At 39.7% G+C, this 16,340-nt stretch overlaps 1 protein-coding gene across 5 annotated transcripts; it reads left to right on the top strand.

Moving 5' to 3' along the window:
• The first annotated feature begins 21 nt into the window (after positions 1-21).
• Positions 22-12,944, top strand: THG1L (tRNA-histidine guanylyltransferase 1 like). 5 transcript variants are annotated; one of them, XM_067463656.1, is made up of 6 exons: positions 22-192; positions 2,934-3,110; positions 3,503-3,672; positions 4,587-4,675; positions 7,563-7,670; positions 11,584-12,944. In XM_067463656.1, the coding sequence occupies exons 2-6, from the start codon at positions 2,989-2,991 to the stop codon at positions 11,743-11,745; spliced, it is 651 nt and encodes a 216-aa protein (XP_067319757.1). In that variant the 5' UTR covers positions 22-192; positions 2,934-2,988; the 3' UTR covers positions 11,746-12,944. The 5 variants fall into 5 exon arrangements, with proteins under 5 accessions (XP_067319757.1, XP_060621536.2, XP_060621537.1 ...); XM_060765553.2 differs by lacking the exon at positions 22-192 and adding an exon at positions 1,065-1,635; XM_060765554.2 differs by lacking the exon at positions 22-192 and adding an exon at positions 1,554-1,635 and having other exon boundaries at positions 2,947-3,110.
• The last annotated feature ends 3,396 nt before the right edge of the window (positions 12,945-16,340 follow it).

Raw genomic sequence — 16,340 nt, 5'->3', positions numbered from 1 at the left:
ACCAAGACCCCTTCCAGGTTCGCTCGCGCTCCTTCCTCTCCCTTCACAGAATCCTGGCGCTGGGAAAGAGGCCCCGAGGGCCATCCAGCCCAACCCCATTCCGCCCATCCAAGCACTCCCCACACGTGGCGCTCCAGCCTCTGCGTGACAGACGAAGGAGGACTATTAAAGCGATACAGGGCCTGGAACTTGGTATGTTTACCCTGGAGAAGAAACGGTTAAGACCAGTCATGATAGCCATGCTTAAAATGTGGAAAGATCTCTCCTTGAGGAGAGGGCATGCTTGTTTGCTGCTCCTCATATGGAGATTAAGGGCGTACTTAAACGGCAGCGGTTTAAAGAGCAGGGAATGTTTAGCCTGCAGAAGAGAAGGCTCGGGGTCCGTCCACACAGCCATATAACCCAGAATATCAAGGCAGAAAATTCCCACATTATCTGCTTTGAACTGGGGCCCCTTCCACACAGCCATATATCCCAAAATATCAAGGCATAAAATCCTACATGATCTGAGTGTGGACTCAAATAACCAAGTTCAAAGCAGATATTGTGGGATTTTCTGCCATGGTATTCTGTAAGAGCCCTGGGTTATCTGAACCCATCCTGCCATATATTCCAGTTCAACGCAAATAATGCGGAATTTTATTCAACTATGGAAGGGGCCTGAGAGGAGACATGATGGCCATGTATAATAAATATGTGAGAGGAAGTCACAGGGAGGAGGGAGCAGGTTTGTTTTCTGCTGCCTTTCCACACAGCCCTATATCCCAGAATATCAAGGCAAAAGATCCCACATTATCTGCTTTGAACTGAGTTATCTGAGTCCACACTCAGATAATGTGGGATTTCCTGCCTTGGTATTCTGGGCTATAGGGCTGTGTGCAAGGGCCCTAGGACGTGTAAACAATAGCTTCAAGCTACAGGAAAGGAGATTCCACCTGAACATTAGGAAGAACTTCCTTACTGTGAGAGCTGTTCAAGAGTGGAACTCTCTGCCCCGGAGTGTCGCGGAGGCTTCTTCTTTGGAGGTTTTTAAAGATGCTGGATAGCCATCTATCGGGGGTGCTTTGAATGCGATTTTCCTGCTTCTTAGCAGAGGGTTAGACTGGATAGCCCACGAGGGTCTCTTCCAACTCTATGATTCTATGGTAGAATTGAGGCAATTTGGCACCACTTTAATTTAACTGCCTTGTCTCAATGCTATTGAATTGCTTAACCCGAGAGCTGTGGTTTAATTGACTATTTTTCCATTTAAGAATGGAGCACGTGCCCAGGGCCCTCTCAGCCACGTGGAAAAGCACTTGCTTCCGGGGGGCGGGCCTTTCAGCATTAGCACCGCCCATATTCCCCGCGCTGAGCCTCTCACCAATCCCGGAAGCCCTCGCGGTGCTATACTGTTGCTAGAGCCCGCCTTTTCCGGTGTTTTGCCATGGTACTTCCGCCGCTGGGGCTAGCGCGGCCTAGGCTCGCTCGTTCAGTTGCCGCCGCCCTCTCCTTCGGGCTCCGCACGAGCCGGAGTTGTGGGCGCGTCGCTATGGCGAAGAGCAAGTTCGAATACGTGCGGGATTTCGAAGCCAACGACACGTGTTTGCCCAACTGCTGGGTCGTGGTCCGGTTGGACGGGCGCGGCTTCCATCGGTAAGGCCCGCTGCCCTCGTTGGCGGCGAGGAGAACGGCTGAAAGGCTTGGTTGCCGTGGGCGACCGCTCAGCCAATGAGAGTGAAAGGGGGAGGGCTCGACGCTGTGATTGGCCCAGTGCTCGCAGCGCCAGTTCAGGCTGCTGGAATTGGACTTCAGTTCCCAGAATTCCTCCCAGTTGGTTAAACACGCTCTGGATTATGGGAATTGAAGTTCCAAGCGTCTTGAAGACCAAAGTTGGGAAACAAGACACCTTGGAGATTGAAATTATAAAAAGATTTATTGAGACCAGTCATCGTAGCATTTACTAAATAAACTTTATTAAATTTACTTGTTGTTCATTCGTTCAGTCGTCTCCGACTCTTCGTGACCTCATGGACCAGCCTACGCCAGAGCTCCCTGTCGGCCGTTACCACCCCAATTTAATGTTATTAAATTTACTAATAACATTAAAAATACATCCTAATTGGAAAAAAATGAACCTGGTGTGCTAGGATCAATTTATTAATGTTCAGCTATGTTTTTGTCAAAAACAAATTAAAAACGCAGTCTTACAATTCAGAAAGAATCTGAATTAGACTTCATAAGTGTCACCTATTTATAGTATCGTATTGTAAACAAGTCATTACACATGTGTATTTCTGCTAATGCATGCTGAACTTCCTGATACTCACTTGTTGCGGTTTTTCTAAATGTTTTTCTTTGTGTTTTCATTGGCACCTTATTTTTATTCACTGTGCCCACTTTTGGAAGCACTGTTAAAAGATCCTCAATACTCCTTCCTAGTAGAGCTGTCTGATTGGTTAACTTGAAATCCAGAATACAGTCTTTTCACAAATTTAGTGTGAAAGGTGGTCATGACTCTAAACTCTTTCTCCAACTTGATTGTTATATATTGCATCCTGAAGGGAAAGAAGTATGTGGCACTCCTTATTGTGTGTCTTTACAGTTCAAGATGTTATACCTTTGAAGCATCTTAAACTGTGACAGTACTTTGATTTGTGTTTACTTAGAACTACTGTTAATCTAGCCCAGTCCTGTATGCTTCATACCCAGCCCAGAGTTTCAGACAGCAATTCTTTCCTAGTTCTGCCTGCCTAGAAATCCCTGGTATTCTCAGGTGAAGCTGAAACAGCCCAAGCTTTACTTAAGGTTGTGAAATCAGACTAGCTGGTATGATCATGATGGTATAGTGGTATATCATAGAGTGGAGTTTCTTGAAATAATAAAATGAGTTAAACACTTATTGAGAATTAGGAAATTTGACAAATTCAGCTTATTTTTTTAATAATTTGAAGCTTTGCTGAACAGCATGATTTTAAGAAGCCCAATGATGATCGTGCCCTTCAGCTAATGAACAAGTGTGCCCAGACAGTGATGCAAGAACTGGAAGATATTGTCATTGCTTATGGACAAAGTGACGAATTCAGCTTTGTTTTCAAAAAGAAGAGCAATTGGTTTAAAAGAAGAGCAAGGTAACTAGTCTTAGAGGTTTATTTTAGTCCTACCCCTTCTCAATATGCTCCATTTCACACATTTTTGTGTGTCTGTGTTAAAACTACTTTAAAAATATTTTAATTCATGAATGTATGGTAGGTAACTTCATCCTTCTGGATCCTTGACGGTGGTTATAATCCAATCCTTGCCTTTATATGGTTTTTAAGCAACTGATTTTGAAGTGGAAATAACTGATTTTAATGTTTGTGTATATTTATGGTTTTATGTCCCGGCATTCAATGTTTGTCATATATATGTTGCTCTCCACCCTGAGTACCCTGCAGGGTGAGAAGGGCAGAATATAACTGTTTCAAATAAATAAATAAATATGTGTCACATAACTTTCTCTTTCTTCTTTTCTGTTGACAAGTAAGTTCATGACTCATGTGGCCTCCCAGTTTGCCTCGAGCTACGTTTTCTATTGGAAAGATTACTTTAAGGACCAGCCTCTTTTGTATCCACCAGGATTTGATGGGCGTGTTGTTCTGTATCCTAGTGACCAGAATCTGAAGGACTATCTCAGTTGGCGGCAAGCTGATTGTAAGCAATTCCTTTACATCCTTTGCACAATCAGGAGGGTTTTTTGTATGTGAAAAATGATAATCATCAAGATACTTGTGTACTCTGGATAAATGGGACCTCCTCATTTTTCACCTAAGATATACTGAGTCCTTTCACAATTTTTTAGTCCTTATAATTATAGAGGTTAGAGACATGTGGGTGCAGGATATCTGTGAAACTGGAAAAATGTGAATAAACACTTTATCTGAGAGAATATTTATTATTTACAACATTTCTACCCCACCCTTCTCAACCCCCGAGGGGGGACTCAGAGCAGCTAACACTGGCAACAATTCGATGCCGCAATATCACACTGTAACAACAATATCAAACCATAAATACATGATAGATTAAAAACAATAAAATTAGCTGTACAATCATATAGCAGTTTCCATTATTATAACAATCATATGGTCCAGCAGATAAATATTTGGTTTATGTGGCTGATAGTCTAAATAAGCTGTCTTTCCGTTCATTTTAATCAACTCCACAAAATCAAACTCAAACAAGGAGGGCCAAGTATCCATTTCTGCAGTAAGGTGTGATATGATACTGTCCCCTGGAGTAGCATGCTTTAACAAAGGTGTATCCCCTCTCATGATGTACTTCTGGATCATAGTACTGTTCTTCTGCAATGAACAGCAGTGGAGATCCTTCCGTGAATTGAGATAAAAAATGTAATTGAAAGATATATCTACTTTATAAATACATTGTAGAAATGAATGTAGGTAGTTTACTGATACTGAGATTTAAAATGTTGATAAATATAGTAATGTGCTTCAAAATATACTGATATTTCTATGAACCAGTTATTACAATAACTGCTATTTTAGAAATGTGCTTGTTTGATTTATTTGCCTATGTGTTGTTTAACAATTTTTTTCATTTGGCAGGTCATATAAATAATCTGTACAATACAGTATTTTGGAGTCTTGTTCAGAGAAGTGGCTTGACACCCGTAGAGGCACAAAAAAGATTACAGGTAGATTACTCACTTCTGACTGTCCCATCCCAAGAAGTATTTTGTCTTTTGAATATGCAAAGGGATCCTGTAGCACCTTTGAAGCTGAGGTAACAAAGTTGGTAGCATAAGCTTTTGTAGACTTAATTCAACATGCTTATGCATCTAAGGAAGTGAACTTAGTTTACGAAAGCTTGTGCTATTATTTTTGTTCTCTCAGGCTGTATTAACACTACAGAATCATCACATTTTGACACCATATTGCCATGAATCAGTGGTATGGAATTCTGGGATTTATAAGTTTTGTAAGATATAGACCTTTCTCTGAGAGCTCTAGTATTAAAACAAACTACAAATTCCAGGATTCCACAGGATGGCACTGTGGTAGTTAAAGTGGTATCAAGTTGTTATGATTTTGCATTGTGGGTGACAAGTCTCTTAAGGTGCTGCAAGAGTCCTTTGTATACTGATATTCCAGTCAAATATGGCTCTGTCTTTGAATTATTGTGCTATGAGTGATGTGTTATGCCAGTAGCCTTTGTCATCCTGTGGTACTGTTCTTTAACATATACTATTATAATATAACAACAAAGCTGTTGTTTTCCCTAAAATTATGAATATAATGAACCAAGCACAACATGTACAATACAATGCTAACCAGTCTATTAAACAAGTCTAGAAGGATGCTAATGTTCCTAATTCGTCCTCTTAGTACTTGCAATATCTGGATTGATCTGATTGTGATAACCTTGTTGCTAGTCTACATAAAGTTATCCACCAGAGGAACCTGTTTTAAAAGGAAATAAAACAGTAAAAAGGACATAACTAAATAGTTTGGAGGCTGGGTAATCCATTAGGCAGGTGGAGGAGAATGGCTTACCAAATGCTTCTATTGCCAGTGCACTTGACTAGTTCGTTGGCCATGGAAGAGGCTGACTGCAGAGTCTTTTGTGTCTGCAGTCAATACAGAAGCCAAATGAGCTGAAAAGGGCTCCTACTAAGTAAGGTCTCCTGTGGTAATGGATTGTACTTCTGTAGTGGCTGTAAAAGAATGGGCTTCATTTCCTCCCTGGTTAATAAGAATAACAGAGGAAGGAGACCATAAGCTTTGTCCTTTTGCCAGTTGGTTTCCTTTCACTGTGGTAGGATGTATATCCAGTACAGAAACAGAACAGGTTGAAGGTCCAAATGTATAGAAGAAAGCATGTCCCATTCCATCAGGATCCATTTGCTACACAACCAGCATAGAAACAGCTCTATTTGAACCTGCTCCTGCTGCAAAAACCTAACTGAAGTCCATATGTATATGGGAGACAGAAGTCCCTTACTCTGCTCCCAACAAGAAAACCGATGGGCTGACAAAGTAACTCATTTATCCTTTGCATCAGGCACAGAAGAAGGGGTTCATGTCCTCTGAGCTAGGATCGAAGCTGAGCAACCTTGTAATAGGAGCAAATCATGCAGACCATCCTCCCCATACCTGCTCTCTACTTGACTGAAAGGAGTTCTGTCCATTCACTTCTGAGGAATTCCTAATTTCTTGCTGTGATAAAGGAAATAATTAAAGGCAAGACTGCACTTAGGCTGATTAGCAGTAAGATTGATGCATGGCACTGCTCATGTCGAGCTTTTAAAAATGGAAGAATATATTGCATTAGAGAATAAGAGGGAAAGTCGCTAACTAGTGAAGGTTGTGAGAGGACAGAGGGAGAGGTGTTTACAAGTCTATAGTATATTTTCAGTTTTATAAATATTGTGCATTGATCTCTTAACACAGTACCAACTACTTTATTTTATTTGTCCAATGTAGCACAGAAATTGGAAAGAGAGATTTTCAGATGCCTGTAGTACATAAAGCTTTGAGATAATGGAAACTCTTGAGCAACTTTGGAAGCTCATACTTAAAGCGTGTCTGACCAAAGTAGGTCTCATTGTAAATCAGTAAAATGCTGATTGGTTATTTCCATACCAATCAGCATGTTACTGCAGGTCTGGCATTCCTTATTTAGAATTCTGTAATCCAGAATCCCAAATTGTCCATGGGGTGGCTGAGATAATGAAACATTTGCTTTCTGGTGGTTCAGTGTACACAACATGTCTTTCATAAACAAAATTATTACAAATATTCCATTATATTACCATCAGGCTATGCATATAAGGTATTTGAAACATTAATGTATTTCATATTTAGATTTGGGTTCTATTTCCAAAATGTCACATATATGTATGTATTTATTTATTTACTATATTTCTATCCCACCCTATCTCATTCTAAGGGGGCAACTCGGAGCGGTTTACAGCTTGGCACAATTCAATGCCACATTGAACATAAACATAACAAGTTATAAATACATTAAACAGTAAATCATTAAACATAAAACAATCACATATAAATACAATTAAAGCAGCAATTAAAGCAACCACATAGTCCATATGTACATATGTGCAAATAAGGTATCCCAAAATATGAAATCCAAAACAGTTCTGGTCCCAAGCATTTTGGAAAAGGGATATTAAACTGATATTATTTTCAATTCACTATCTTTTAAAGTTGCTAAAGCTATTTTTAATAAAAGCCTGCATTATTTAAAACAAATAAATGTAATGAGAGCAAAACAGGAAGAGTATCAGCAAAACACATCAACTCTTCATCATCAAAACTACATACACAAATAAAGCTTAACTGTGTGTTTAAACCAAAATGCCAGAAAAGAGGGACAGTGTTGAATTTGCATGGGCAAAGCATATGTTTAAGAACCTAGTGCATTCCTTTCTATTTTCAAATGCAAGTAAAATTCATTCATTGCATGTAGTAAAATGATCAAGACTAGTAATATCCTCATGTAACAGGATTTGAAGAATGTTTTTCCTATAAATAAAATGATCCTCTTTTAAAAATTATTTTTAGGGAACGCTTGCAGGTGACAAGAATGAGATTTTATTTTCACAATTCAACATTAACTACAACAACGAACCCTTGATGTATCGGAAAGGAACTGTTCTGGTGTGGCAGAAGGTAAATTGTTTTGGCATATACCTGTTTATGTAAACAGTCAGTGTGGCAACTACAATAGAGTCTTGCTTATCCGACATAAACGGGCTGGCAGAATGTTTGATAAGTGAAAATGTTGAATAATAAGGAGGGATTAAGAAAAAGCCTATTAAACATCAAATTACATTATGATTTTACAAATTAAGCACCAAAACATCATGTTTTACAACAAATTGACAGAAAAAACAGTTCGATACACGGTAATGTTACATAGTAATTACTGTATTTACGAACGTAGCACCAAAACATCGCAATGTATTGAAACATCTGTGGATCCTGGCAGGAGGCAGACTGAGTTGGATAATACAGAATGTTGGATGAGCGAAGTTTAGATAAGCAAGACTACTATACAAGCAGTTAAAATATTCTTTGAGACTTAAGAAATTTTTGACAATTCCATGTGTGTGCTGAGCTTTCATGTGTAGTTTCAGTAAATTAATAATAATTAATACTGTAAGCATTGTTTATGAGGAGCTGCCTTCTACTGAATAACATTTTGATCTTGAAGCAAAAAGTAGCAAATGTCCATATTTGTTTATGATATTCTAAGTTCATTCTTTTCTCCGCTAGTTTAAAAAGCAGTCCCATTGAAGTCTGCTAAAATTACTATTTTATGTAACTATTCAATTTATGGCAAGCAATTTCAGTATTGACTAAAATTCTGTAGTTAGTTTGACTGTAAAAAACCATACCTAAAGTTTGATGCCTGCATTTGTTCACTTGGCTAAGTAGATCAATGCATGTTTGTAAATAAAAGTAAAAGAAAAGTGATGTCTTCAGCCTATCCTACTTGGTAGATCTTCATGGGCATACATATAATACAAATTTAATGATAGCAAATCCATTGTTGCTCATTTTAGGATGGTTGCTTATTAGTGTAGAGTTTAATTGGTTTTAATAAATATGTAATGTCTTCTCGCAAGTAGTCCACACTGAATTCAATGGCCCTTAATCCCAGGTAAATGAGTAGAGATTGCAAAGTTTGAATCAAAGAATTGGGAGAAGCCACAAGAACCATCTAGTCTAACTTTTAATGCAGAAATACAGAACTAAAGCACTGTTTACAGGTGGCCACTAAACAGCTTTCTAAAAACCTCTGCAGAAAGAGAGCCCATCATCCTGCAGTGCACCATTTTCCATTCTTGAACAGCTCTTATAGCGAAGTATATTCTTCATTAAAAATGTCTTCAAACATATTTGAAGAATCACTTACTTCAGATCTTGATAAAACATGGCCCGCAGGTCTCAGGCTTCCCCGGAGTTGTTTTTGTGGCCCTTGGGATTTCTCAGGTTTCATTTTTAATGTCTTTAAGGGCACAGTAAGTACTTTTGTCCTGCTGCTGCTCCCTTCCAGTTATTTAAGGCTTACGAGTGGCCTTTTTTTCAAAGAGGTATACAAGAATAGATGTATTCAGTGAGTTATTTTCTTTTTTAAGTTTCACCAGGTGTTAAAATGGTGCTACACGCTGAGTACTCATTTGGTATTATATTTTGCGATAACTACCATTAAAGTATAAAGTTAACAAAGTGTGAGAGCTGTTCAGCAGTGGAACTCTCTGCCCTGGAGTGTGGTGGAGGCTTCTTCTTTGGAAGCTTTTAAACAGAGGCTGGATTGCCATCTGTCAAGGGTGCTTTGAATGCAATATTCCTGCTTCTTGGCAGGGGGTTGGACTGGAAGGCCCATGAGGTCTCTTCCAACTCTATGATTCTATGAAGTAGGAATGCTTGTGTACTAGATAGCATTATGCTTTGAGCATAGACACATTCTAGTTCCAGATGTGAAACCTAGAAGGAACTGTAAACAAGTTTGACTTAGGGTTGCTAGTATCAGATGGCTGATGCAGTCAGATTGAAAACTGATAAGAGCCACTAAACTGCAAATATTATGTCACAGAGGAAAAATATGTAAGAATTTTGATCTGATTGGATGAGGAAAGTTATAAATAAACAAATCAACATTGTTTGTGGAAGTGAAGGTCTCTGGTCTCATCAGATTGGACAGATAGAGGCTATGGAGGCAAATTGTCTCAGGAGAGAAAGAATTCATCCTGCCTATAAGTGTCAGCCTCCCAAATATAAGATAGTCGTTCCTAACACTGTTCCTAGCTGCTAAGAGTCAGAAAAATTTGATATATAAGCTCTAGTAATGAATATATATAACTATCTTGATAGATGGATGCCCATAGATGTAATGGATACTGTAATAATCAGATTACAGTGTGGAAGATTATTATCATCCTTGGATGCTTGATTGTTTCCTCTGCATATGGTATATGGGTTAGAATACCTGTAGTTTACCTGTCTGAACGCATCTCCCTCTATGAACCACCACAGAGACTAAGATCCTCTGGGGAGGCCCTGCTCTCGGTCCCACCACCATCACAGGCGCGATTGGCGGGGACGAGAGAGAGGGCCTTCTCAGTGATTGCCTTTCGGCTATGGAACTCCCTCCCTGATGAAAGCAGATCAGCCCCCTCCCTCCTGTTCTTAACAAAGATGGTAAAAACTTGGCTGTGGGACTAAGCCTTAGGGACAGTGTAATAAGATAATAATTAGGAAATCCTACCCTGTGGACCAGATTCTATATGGCTGCTTTGAGATGGTTTTAACAATTGATTTTAAAGTAGATGCAACTGATTTTAATGTGTGTATATATTTATAGTTTGTTTTATGTGCCGGCATTGAACGTTTGCTGTATATATGTTGTGATCCACCATGAATCCCCTTCGTGATAAGAAGAGTGGAATATAAATGCTTTAAATAAATAATAATAAATATTGTATGAAGTCATACCTCATAATGAATATAATGCACCTAGAGAAAACTATTTTCTCCATAAGTAGAGTGTATATTTGCATATATATTACTGTTATAATAAAATAGCCTAAAATAATACAGAGAACCTGCTCATTCTCCCATATTAGTCACCCAAGATTCCAATACTTAAGAATACTTGAGCGGGGTGTGGATGTTAACTTTTTATGTTTGCACTTTACCATTGATCTTGAGTTGGAAGCTCATGCAACCAAAGGTGATGAAATGGATCTCCAAAGAGATACAGAGTGTATTGTCAAAGGCTTTCATGGCCGGAATCACTGCGTTGTTGTGTGTTTTCCAGACTGTATGGCCATGTTCCAGAAGCATTCTCTCCTAACTTTTTACCTGCATCTATGGCAGGCATCTTCAGAGGTTATGAGGTCTGAGACTTCACAAGCCATAGATGCAGCTGAAATGTCAGGAGGGAATGCTTCTGGAACATGGCCATACTGCCTGGAAAACACAAAACAACCCAGATACAGAGTGGATGATATACAACAAAGAACCCTTTAAAAGTACCAATTTTCTTATATCCCCTAAAAGGGCTTTTGGAGGCAAAATCTACAGACAGATTGTGGTGGTGGGATACAACCCTTCAGGGGCTCCTCATGCACCATGCTTTTATTTATTAAACGTCTTAATACTGAGGTTGTAACTGTTATTTACAGAGCAGAACACCATATTGAAACAATGGGATTTAAAAAAGTTAGGCATGTGTAACTTCCTGGAGTCTATTACATTCCTTTTCTCCAAAATTTGAATGTAAAAAACAAAGGGACACAGTTATACTGAAAGTGCCTGAAGGTGAAGAAATAATTCAAATTATTTGGGGGAGCACGGCAGCCCCTCCAGTGAGGGGAGGAGGGATGGGTGAACAATGCTCTGAAACTCACTTTGTCAAATCACATTTTGTCAGTGGTGACTACCAAGCCATGCTCATTTCAGTCCTTGGAGCTAACTTTAGATTTAGCTGTTTAAGAATGAATCCTTAACAATATTGTAATAAAAAAAAAAATCTCGGTTCTGAAATTACATATTAATTTCATCCTCATGTTTTTAGGTGAATCACATCATTAGAAAAAAAATACAAATTCCAAATGAATCAGAAGAGAAGGAAATTGAAGTGACCCGAACAAGGAGTACAACAATTCCTTTGCACTGTGACATCATTGGGGACCAGTTTTGGGACCAGTATCCTGAAATCCTATTGGAAGATAGTTGACCTTCTCCATGGATTCTAGTGGGAAATACTCTCTGTGGGTTTCATTGCAAAGACATCTGAGAGATCAAAAAATGATTGGCTCAGCATGGATGTGCTTAAGTGCTTGCAGTTGGGTAGAGAAAAAAGAAGTCAAACTATCTTGGGTCCACATAAATATTAACAGAATATTGTAATGTATGGGTTTTACCATTACAGTTATGAGGTGCCTTGTAATAATATCTTCAACAAATTTTACGGCAGAAAAAGAATGCCTTTAATTTAAGTCCTGGCCCTCAAAGGCACTCTACTGGTGCAAGTCCCATGAGAGGTTAAGCTGCCCATTTAAAACTCTAAAAACATTTAAGCTCCTGCTTCAAATTAAGTTCAATCATCAGGGAGCCGAGTTAACAAATTATCCTAGTTGCTAATGTCTCTGGATTATATGAGTGATAAACAAAATACCCTAGCAAGGAACTGAAACTAATTAGGAAGTTTTCTCTCAAGTGTAAATTAGTTCTGGCCTTTTTGAAAGTATGGAAACATAATTTCCCTCTGTAATCGTACATTTATTGTTTGGACTCTCTCCTTGCTGTTTTACTGATTATTAGAGAAGGTCTCAGGTGGCCAGACTGGAATAATAAAGTTATTGTATAAGGGAGATATCACAGCAGGGTATGTTTGTAGGTCATGGTCTCATTTTACTACTGCCTGGGAAACTATCCAAAACCTGCTGTTGAGAGGACTGTGGCAACTATTGTAGAGAAAGTTCTTTCCTTATGGTGTGGAGTTCAACAAGAGTTTGCGTTGCTCTTCGGCCTTTTCTTTTGTCAAAGCCACAAAGTATCAAGACCTTGTCCAAAACGGGAAATGGAACAACATGGATCAATTGTAAGATTTTACAAGGACACTTAACCATACGTAACGTGGGCTGGAAGATTATGATAAGAGGAAGCTTTTATGCAGGCTAATGATGCTCTCTTGGTCCTCTCTATTGGTCTTTTCCCTTTGTCTTTCTTTTTTAAATGTGACAAGATTTGGAGCAAAAGGCATTACAGCATCATTCATTGCAGCCTGTTTGAAAAAGATAACTAATAAAGCTACTTATCTTACATGGTTATCTGTAATGTAGAAGCCACATACAGTTAAATCTGCTGTTATCTTCAGGCCAAGATGGTTAAAAAAATCAAGTGGGGAAAGTAAAGTGACAGACCTAATTTTAACGAAGGGTGCTTTGCATTTTTAAATGGGGAAACAGGCTTTAGTACTTTTTTCTTTTTGTCCCTATCAGTTTCATGGCAATGGTGAATGGAATTGAATGTTATAGTCCTTTGAACACCTCAAGGCAGAATACAGATACTTGCTAGCATTGTGAGTTCTCAACTGGAGTTTTGCAGCATTTTAAAAAAACAGTCATGTTGTAGAACTCCGTCATTCAGGTAGTCTGCATTCAACTGCTGGTCTAGTTGATTTATGTTGGAATTGAAGAGAGGAGTCATCTTGACCTTCAGACAAAAAAATGTCTTAAGCTGGCACTGATTAAACCTTAGGTTGCCTTCTGTATTTCTGATGCCAGACACTGATTCATAATTTGGAACAGTTTCTCTTGGTTTGAATGTTGAGTGCATATTGGCTACTCTGAATTCACTCATGGTTTTATGTCAAACCTAAGCACCATATTATTACCCATTGGATCCACATTCCCAGTTCAGTATTTTCTGATGCTTTGGACTTTTTAACTCCCATCAGCTCCACCAAGAATGGTCGAGAATTGGGCAAAAATCATGGGAGATGTCCAACACATCTGGGTGTCACCAAGTTGGAGAAAACTGATGAGGATATTAAACAGAAAGAATAGAAGCAGCTGTAACAGGCATGGGCAAACTTCGGTCCTCCAGGTGTTTTGGGGGCTGAAGTTTGCCCATGCCCAAGCTATAAGATACTGGCTCTTAGCTCATCAGTCCACAAAGGTAAGGTACTCAGGCTGATGGATAAGGCAAGCCAGAGAGAAGCTTGTGCTACCACTCACAAGCAGAGAAATAATGTTGCTTTCCTAAGGCCCTTCCACACTGTTCCTATATCCCAGGGTCTGATTCTGGCAGTGGAGACTCGTGTAATCCAGTAATCCCTGAAGTGTATCAGAAGCAGATCTGGATTGCATCTAGATTGGACAGGGTACACTCCAAGGCACAGGATACATGAGTTCCCAGTAGTTTGTACTGTGAGGCCACAGCTGCTTTTGGGACAATTCACAGTTGTTTTGTCTCTCCTAATCTGGGGTGTGGGATTCCTGTTGTTTTGCAGTAGGGTTCCTAAAACAGCATTTAAAAGTTCACTAGTCACAGTGTGTTTCAACCACATCCATTGGAAGAAAGAAGATGTCAGATTGTGTGCCTGTATGGGAGTCTGGGAGTCACACTGGATCCCACTCCTTTGGCTGCATAACTCACATTGATCCAGCGGATTGCTGTTATCTGTGAGGATTGCAAAGTAATGTGGCTGTTTCAAGGATATGTTTACAATGTCTCACTATCGCCTCTTGTAGGCATGTGATTTCTCCTTCTGCTTTCCTAGTTGCGGAGGATGTCTCATAAAAGTCAAGCCGGTGACATTTACTACATTCCACTCTGTACAGAATCCCTGGCTTGCAAGCGGGTAAACATGACGACACCCTCTCAAATCAGTCATGGAAACTGTTTACGTAACGGGCTCAAAAGTCTGCTGCATGTACAACCTGAGCTGTGAAGTATATAAATGTGTACCTTTCTTACACCCCTGCATAACACTAATAGGGGTTGAGCATCCCTTGGGACCAGAAATGTTTAAGGTTTCAGAACAATGTACATAATGAGAATCTTAGGGACTAAACATGAAATACATTTATGTTTCATATACATCTACATATAAAGGTAAAGATTTCCCCTTGACATTAAGTCTAGTTGTGTCTGACTCTGGAGGTTGGTGCTCATCTCCATTTCTAAGCCAAAGAGCTGCCGTTGTTTGTAGACACCTCCAAGATCATGTGGCCAGCATGATGGCATGGAGCACTGTTACCTTCCCGGAGAAGTGGTACCTATTGATCTACTTACACTTGTATATTTTCGAATTGCTAAAATGGCTGATGCTGGGGTTAACAGTGGGAACTTGCCCCGCATCCCGGATTCAAACCGCCGATCTTTTGGCCAGCAAGTGGTTTAATCCGCTGCACCACCAGAGGTCTAGATATAGCTAGGGGTTATTTTATATTTTATTTTAAATCATTTTGTTTAGAAAGCAAAGGTGCTCACTCTCTTACTATCTGTGGGGACAATTTGAGAGTACTGTATATACTCAAGTATAAGCCTAGTTTTTCAGCCCCTTTTTTAGGCTGAAAAAGCCCCTCTCGGCTTATATTTGAGTCAAGGTTATTTATTATTTTACTCTTATTATTATTACATTTACACATAATATTGATAATAATATTTAATATTAATATTATTTTATTATTGCATTTATTATTTTACTCTATTATTATTGGAAGGATACGTAAACACATGTACATTGAAGGTTAGAATAATGGTTTTTGTCAGAGTTGGACAGTCTTACCTTCCAGTTTTATGTAAATATTAATAAACATTTAACCTACTGATGCTTCAATTAATATAATTTTATTGGTATCTATTTTTATTTTGAAATTGACCAGTAGCTGCTGCATGTCCCACCCTCGGCTTATACTCGAATCAATACGTTTTCCCGGTTTTTAGTGGTAAAATTAGGTGCCTCGGCTTATATTCGGGTCGGCTTATGCTTGAGTATATACAGTATTTCGGATCTCCAGATAAAGCAGGCCTGGGCAAACTTGGACCCTTCGGGTGTTTTGGACTCCCGCAATTCCTAACAGCCTCGGGTCCTTTCCTTTCCCCACCTTAGCTGCTTAAGCAGCTGAAGGTGAAAAGTAAGCATCCTGAGGCTGTTAGGAATTGCAGGAATTGAAGTCCAAAACACCTGGAGGGCCCAAGTTTGCACAGCTGAGAGGGAAAAGGAAGGGTCTGAGTCTGTTAGGGATTGCGGGAATTGAAGTCCAAAACACCTGGAGGGCCCATGTTTCCCTGGCTAGAGAGGAAAAGGAAAGGGCTTGAGGTTGTTAGGGATGGCGGGAGTTTAAGTCCACGTTTGTCAGGCTGAGGGGGGAAAGGAAGGGCCTGAGGCTGTTCGGGATTGTGGGAGTTGAAGTCCAAAACTCCTGGAGGGCCCATGTTTCCCTGGCTAGGGAGGAAAAGGAAAGGGCTTGAGGTTGTTAGGGATGGCGGGAGTTGAAGTCCACGTTTGTCAGGCTGAGGGGGAAAAGGAAGGGCCTGAGGCTGTTAGGGATTGCGGGAGTTGAAGTCCAAAACACCTGGAGGGCCCAAGTTTGCCCAGGCCTGAGATAAAAGGGTTGTTGTCCTGTAGTAACAAACAAAGGCAGATCTTCCATATAAACAAGGCCTCTCTGTGGGAGAGCCAGATGGTTCCACCAGAAAGTTGTCAATCCCCACGTCAGGCCCAGATCCCCACTCCTCCTCCTCTGAAGAAGAAGAGCAGAGATCCCATTCCTGGCCCCTTTGTGCGTAGTGTGCATAGAAGAGAAAATGCGGTGGCAT

Source organism: Anolis sagrei, chromosome 2 (genome assembly GCF_037176765.1).
Source record: "Anolis sagrei isolate rAnoSag1 chromosome 2, rAnoSag1.mat, whole genome shotgun sequence".
Classification (NCBI taxonomy): Eukaryota; Metazoa; Chordata; class Lepidosauria; order Squamata; family Dactyloidae; genus Anolis; species Anolis sagrei.
This window is presented reverse-complemented; position numbering and strand designations above follow the sequence as displayed.

Excerpts from the sequence above, each read along its gene's own strand:
- THG1L (XM_060765553.2), top strand. The coding sequence starts at position 1,427 with ATGGTACTTCCGCCGCTGGGGCTAGCGCGGCCTAGGCTCGCTCGTTCA. Across the intron at positions 3,111-3,502 it reads TGGTTTAAAAGAAGAGCAAG|TAAGTTCATGACTCATGTGG; the intron begins GTAACTAGTCTT and ends TCTGTTGACAAG. Across the intron at positions 3,673-4,586 it reads CAGTTGGCGGCAAGCTGATT|GTCATATAAATAATCTGTAC; the intron begins GTAAGCAATTCC and ends TTCATTTGGCAG.